Source organism: Dipodomys merriami, unplaced genomic scaffold (assembly GCF_024711535.1).
Source record: "Dipodomys merriami isolate MVZ:Mamm:240054 unplaced genomic scaffold, mDipMer1.0.p SCAF_52, whole genome shotgun sequence".
In the NCBI taxonomy this organism is placed as follows: Eukaryota; Metazoa; Chordata; class Mammalia; order Rodentia; family Heteromyidae; genus Dipodomys; species Dipodomys merriami.
The window spans coordinates 2,965,318-2,972,277 of NW_027206091.1; the positions used below are offsets into that span (position 1 = coordinate 2,965,318).

The 6,960-nt window shown below is 43.6% G+C and overlaps 1 protein-coding gene across 1 annotated transcript; it reads right to left on the reverse strand.

Annotated features, from left to right (window-relative positions):
• Positions 1–150: 150 nt before the first annotated feature.
• Positions 151–6,146, reverse strand: Uqcrfs1 (ubiquinol-cytochrome c reductase, Rieske iron-sulfur polypeptide 1). Its single transcript, XM_069998514.1, has 2 exons — positions 5,869–6,146; positions 151–1,039 (listed from the first exon to the last, which is right to left on the reverse strand). Exons 1-2 carry the CDS (start codon positions 6,080–6,082, stop codon positions 429–431), a joined length of 825 nt encoding a protein of 274 aa, XP_069854615.1. The 5' UTR covers positions 6,083–6,146; the 3' UTR covers positions 151–428.
• Positions 6,147–6,960: the final 814 nt, after the last annotated feature.

A 6,960-nucleotide genomic window follows, 5' to 3' on the forward strand; every position in this document is an offset into this window, starting at 1 on the left:
AAAAAAAGAAAAACATATCCCAAGTCCTGGAAATGACCAGCTACTTTTGCCCCATCCTAAATAAAGCATATAATAGAATCTATGATCTTGACACAAAGCAGGAACAGAAATTGGGCCAAGAAAGCAAATACAAAAGATTTCACAACTGTCTTGCGTGCCAGTCTGTAATCTTTAATTAAAATGAGCTACCAAAGACATTGTAGCTTTCTCGTCTGTGATTAAGCTTAATCTTTAACAGTGGCTTTATTAAGTGAATGCTTGGAAGGATTCGACATGACATTCAATTTACCTCACATTAATGTATGCAAATACATTGTCAACAATTCAAATACGGCACATCAACCAACTTGGAAGTACACAAGGCTTCCTCGAAACTCTCCTGAGGTGACGTGAGGACAGGAGGAAGCCTGGGACTTGGGTCCAAGTATCTAGCCAACTACCACTACATCATCACTGGTGAACTCGTAGGTGGGGACTTCAAGGTTGAGGGGCGCAGGCCCCTTCCTGATCCTGCCAGAGGCATCATAGTGAGACCCATGGCAGGGGCAGTAATAGCCACCATAATCGCCTGCGTTGGCAATGGGGACACAGCCGAGGTGAGTGCAGACTCCTATCAGGATGATCCACTCGGGTTTCTTTACACGCTCTAAATCATGCTGCGGGTCCCGCAACTGGGCCACTTCCACTGAAGCTTCCTGGTCGATCTCCTTCTTGGTTCTATGTCGTACAAATAGGGGTTTGCCTCTCCATTTGAAGGCCATGTTCTTGCCTTCTGGAATATCAGATAGCTTGATCTCAATCTTGGACATGGCCAACACATCAGCCGAAGCACTCATGCTGGAGACAAATTGGGAGACGGCATTCTTGGCAGCATAGGCGACGCCCACTGTTGTGGTTGCAGTTACCAAATAGGAGAACCCTTTTCTAGCCTCACTGCTCTCTTTAGAAGACTTGGTGCTGTCTAAGACTTGAGGGCGGCGGTAGTCAGAGAAGTCGGGCACTTTGACATCTGTGTGTGAGAAGCGGACAGAAGCTGGGACTGTAGGACAAAAAACAGAGGGTCCAAAAAAAACAGTTAGCCAGGTTTTCTGACAGCATGAGACCAACTCTACAGATTCATAAGTACAACACCAAATCTACAGATGTGAAATGTAAAGCCAGGAGCCAGTGGTTCACGCTTGTAATCCTAGACACTCAGGAAGGACAAGATCTGAGGAACCGCCTCAAAGCCAGTTGGGGCAAGAAAATCCATGAGACTCTTATCTCCATTGAACACCAAAAAACAGAAGTAGAGCTGTGCTCAAGTGGTAGAGTCAGCCTTGAGCAAAAAAAGCTCAGGGAGAGCACGTAGGCCCTGAGTTCAAGATCAAGTACCAGTACAGAAAGAGGAGCAGGGGATATGAAATGTGTTTCTCACTGTCTCAAGAATGTCATACAGGCACTGCTAGCATGTATAATACTAAAGGCAGTATCTGGTACTAAGCTCCTGTAGCTGGCTGAATATGACTGATCATCTCAGTGCATCAAGTTAAAAGTCAAACAGCACAATAAGCAGCAATAGTTCACTTTCTGAAAATCCAGCTGCTAAGATATATCATGCATCACGCTAAGCATTTCTCATTCTCCAGACTGAAAGAAACCCCAAAATTCCTGGCTAAGTGTACCTGGCTAAGTTGCTGAATAATACCCTCTATCCCTAAGCACAGCTAACACTTTCAGGCTCTCTGGAAGAACTACTACAACAAATAATACTAACTCAAGATCATACATTCTTTCATCCATTAGTATACTTTAGTTGCAGAAAGTTAAAGATTTCTATTTTAGGTTCTAAGGTACAAATTAATGTTCCTTTATCTTCAAGTAAAACCTCTAATGGACAAGGAAGGACATCCTCATCAGAACAGACTCTTCCAAAATAAAACAAACTCTGCAAAATAACTAATTATTCAATGTACATATGTAAAAATGGAACCAGGTAGCTTGAGAGGATGGGTAAAGTTGGGAGAGATGGGAGAGAACCCCGGAAGGGATGACACTGATCAAGATGCAGTAAACTGATATGATGAATTAAACCCTTTTGTGTAAGTACTTAAGGATAATTTTAAATTTTTTTATTTTAAAAAACTAATTCTTAGCCAGATGCAGGTGGCCTGTAATCCTAGCTACTCAGGAAGCTGATATCTGAGGACCAAGGTTCAAAGCCAGCCTAGGCAGGAAAGTCTGTGAGACTTTTATCTCCAATAACCCACCAGAAAACCAAAAGTGGCACTGTGGCGACTCAAGCGGTAGAGTGCTCATCTTGCGCTGAAACTGAGGGACAGTGCCCAGGCCCAGAGTTCAAGCCAAGCCCTACAACTGATAAAAAAAAAAAAAAAGAAAAAGAAAAAAATAATTCTAAAATTTAGTAATTAAAAAAAGGAAAGGCTTCATATACCTAATGTGGTAAAAAAAAAAAAAAAAAAAAAAAACCAATAGAATAAAAGAACATTATCTTTTCTTTTTGCTACTGTGGGGCCTTTAAATGAGACATTTCTATTTTAAGTCCTAAAACAGGCAGTGTGTCACAAAGAAATTAAATAATTACTGCCTACATTTATACTGTGGAAATAAATTGTTTTTGGAGGGACCAGGGATAGTTTATAAAAAGCAGCATGTCTTCTGTTCTCTCTCCCATAACGTTAGCAAATGTCTCACAAAAACTGAACTTACCAATATCACTTCTAAATATGGTTCAGGGAGCAAAAAGCTGCAAATTATAAATTTATTTTAGGAAATATGCCACAAGGTTTCCTTCTTAGAAAAGAAATCAGTACAAAGTTCCTTAGTTTTAGAAAATGTGTTGGTTCCAAAAGAAGAATCTACTTATAGAATCTTCACTGCAATAAATTACAATTCTATCCTGGTCTACTACACTGTCTCGTACTATATAATCCTTTGAATCAAATATTACAATACAGAAGAATAGTTCCGCTGCTTTTCATCTAATTTCCTAGGCCAATAACTTTATGGAAACCATGAATATTCATAAACAAGGGGAGAACCCAGCAAAAAAATCACTCTCTATACTGTTCTAACTTTTTCATTTTTCAGAGGGGCCTGAGACCCTGGGTAGTAGCACCCTGAGATTCCCAACTGTAGCTAGATGGACTCAATGTGGCTTTACATCATGTATCACCATTCAGGTTAACCTGATATGGCATACTGGCATACTGGCATCTGGAATCAAACATCAATTACGGTCCCACGGCACTGCCTGCTACCATACCCATGAGATGTTGTTTCCTGACTAAAAGATAAAGTTCACATTTCTACAGTAAAAAGTATCCACAAGAGCTGAGAACCCATAGCTCACTTCTGTTAATAATAGCTACTCAGGAGGCTGAAATCTGAGGATCACAATTCCAAGCCAGCTCAGGCAGAAAGTTCATGAGACTCTTACCTCCAATTAGCCACCAAAAGGCCAGAGGTTGAGCTGTGGTATAAGTGATCACCAGCACTGAGCATAAAAGCTCCAGGACAGACAGACAGGCACAAACACAAGCATCCACATAAGCAGTCCATAAGGAAATGTATTAGAAAAGGAAATATATTGTAAGAACACTAAATAGAATAACTGGCATTCTCATCAAAAATAAATAAATATATAGATAAAAGAAATACAACTGTCTTAATCCTATCTAACGGGTTAAATTTTTATTGGTCTACCTATATGGCCAAGAAACCTTTAGAAAATTCAACTGTCATGTGGCAAAATCATTCTCTAACTCACACAACCTGCAATTAGGTTTGACTTTTTTAGAAGATGCTAGATGTAGTTGTAACATAAACTAACTGCAAACATTAATGGAACTAGTACCCAAAAATAACATGAGGCCTTTTAACAACTTTTAAAAAGCTTTAATGTGGGTTCTATGTGCCTTGAAAGAGACTTATCATGATATATATTCCCACACACACAAGATAATCTCCAGACTCAGACCCTTTCATCTTCCCATTAACTACCTGACCAGACATTTTAAGGTGAACTTCTGTAAATACAAAAGAGAACTGGTCTTAAGATTCTAAATTATTTGCCTGGTTTGGGAATATATTTCTATAAGGCAGGTAAGCTGCTAATTTTTGTAAGAAACCCTTTAGATACCTGACAATTTCAGAGATGCTTTCCATCTTTGCTACTGAAATTTTCTCCCTTCTCACTTCTCTGCCCAAGACTAGGAATAAACAGGGCATTCTACTCTTGCCCTAGACTGTTTCTCCAAAATATCCTCACAAACTCCTTAATATATTCATTCACAAACAGTTTGCACCAACCATATACAAAGTCTGATGCTGTGGGACACAGAAAACTAAAGGAGACCTTGTATGCGCTGCAACTCAAGGCCAGTCGGTACACCCACAAACACATAATACAGAGTAGGAAGTGCTTTATGCTACAAAGACATAAAATGAATTCAAAATCTAATTGACCAGGTCCTGTATTTTAACTGAAAGGATGGATAAGCCAAGGTCAAGTGGGAGGGTCATAAGAAAGTGAATGAATGCAGACTAAGAAACTGCCCTGCCTTAAAGAGGCATGTGATCAGGGCCACAAACTCAACTCTCACTGAGGCCATGCAGCACAAAATGTTATCAAGTCACCCTAAGGAGATCTGAATGGCCTCCCAAAAACCACTGGGTGCAGCCAAAACATGGTACACTACAGACTTGTCCCATGAAGAAACCAGAGCCCAGCGTAGCAGGCCAAATATCTATAGTTCAGCATAACAAAGTCTTCACAGGTGTTCAATACTAAACCAACAGCTTTGGGGCAAAGCACCCACATGTAGCCATTCACAGGATCATACTTAGAGAAGGTAAAAAGATTCGTAGGGTAAGACCAAAGATAAACTGGGATTAGCTGACAGAGAACTGGCCTCTGGAAAGAAAGAGCATGGGGATCTCTGAGTCCTGTTTCTTAGTGTCTAATTCTAACATGTAGAACACAATATCAATCTTTCTTTTTTTTGGGGGGGGGTGCGCCAGTACTGGTGCTTTAACTCATAGCCTAGACACTGTTCCTTGGCTGCTTTCTGCCTGAAACTGGTGCTCTGCCACTTAAGCCATACTCTACTTCACCTTTTCTAGTTAACTGGGAGGTATGAATTTTCTGGGCTTTCCTGCCAGGGTTGCTTTCAACCCTTATCCGCAGATCTCAGTCTCTTGAGTAGCTAGGATTACAGTTGTGAACCACCAGTGCTTGGTGTGGCCTCTTCTCCTTGGGAACTTAACTACTTAGTGTGCAAACCCTTTAACCAGGGGCCTGCAAACATCCCTCACCTCCTACACTGCATGTGACCTTGGGGCTGGGTTGGGGATAGGGCCAAGTAGAGTGTCGGTGGGGATCACTAAAGGCAAAACAGCAGTGATTACAAAGTGAAGTTCCCAAATACTAATCACAGTGCCTGCTTTTTTTTTTTTTTTTTTTGGATCACTTATTAAGTGTCCAAGCTACAGCAATGGCTTGGGTGCAGATTTTGTCCTCTAAACCTCACACCATCCCTGGGAATCAACCTTAAGAATTTGTCTGTAAGGTCAAGGTCAAGCTACCTGTAAGCACCGGTACTGGTCTAGCTGCTCAGATACAGGTGGGCGACTCCTGAGCTTAACAAAGGTGAGTGGCACAGGTCGGCCTGGGATGAGGGCTCAGACCAGCAGCACCAAGAGTCCCAGAGCCCCCCGCGTCACCGGGACCCGCCAACTTGGCGGTGTGCGCATGCTCTGACACTCAAGAGGCCCAGGAGCTCTCAGGCCTCGGTACCCCGCCGTTCCTGCCCACCCCCCCCCCCGGGTGCCCCTTCAATCCCGGGGAAGGCCCTCGACCCGGCTCACCATTGAGGCCCACGGAGGCGACCAGAGGCCGGCTCGCGGCCTGGCCGCTCAGCGACTCCTTACTCAGGAAGGGCCGCTTCACGTCCAGCACCGGCGGCTCCGGGGCGGCGGGAACTACGGCCTGTACTAGGGGCCGCAACGCACCCGCCACCCCACGGGCCGTGGCCGTCAAAACAGGCGCAAAAGGGCCCGAACGGGCGGCGACCGACAACATGGCGACAGCAACTCCAACCGCCGAGTCGGTCACAGGGACGACCTTCCCGTCCCGGGCGCAGGCGCCAAGAGGCGCAGGCCTGTGACGTCAGCGCGCCGGCCAGAGGGGAGTCCCGTAGAGGGCGGGGCGAACGGAGGGGGCGTTTCCCAGTGACGGAACGAAGCTGCGGAGGGCGTGGTTTTAGGCTCCTGGGCGGGGCTTAGTCCCTGTGCTTGCTAGGCTTGGCACCCAGGAAGGTTGCAGCAAAGGCTGTGAGCCTGGGCCTTGGGGGTTCCAGATTAAGATGCTTTAGGGAAGAAACTTCATCTTGGGCGACCTAGAGATCTGAGCCAAATATAATAGTTTAAATGAGATACTAACCGTTCCTAACGTGCGTGGCACCTACAACATAAAATAAATATATATGTTTGCTAAAATTATTTATATCATCATCTAACAGCCACAAAACGCCAGAGACCTGAGTGCAAACCTTAATAAGGGTCTTGGTAATGGCTTGCAGTGATGAAGCATCTGATACATCTTAGGTTTGGTATTTTTCTGCACTTTTTTCCCTGTGTAATCAAGGCCCCTACAAGGTAGTAGAAGCTATTATTTGCATTTTACCAGTATGAAAGACATCTTGGTTCCTCTGCTGAATTCTGGTTTGCCAACAAGCTACAAAGCACGTTATTTGGTGTCTGAGCCTGCTCTGGACCAGGCAGTTTCCCCATGGAAAGTTTTAGGGGGCTACTAGAGTCCCAAGTTACTTTCTATCACATGGTGAGATAACCTTTACTTCTCTTTGGGTTCTGATTACACCAATAATACGGTGTCAATTGGATGCTATATCATTTTTATTATTAGCATTTTATTAGTTTAAGTAGTTTCAATTCAACATG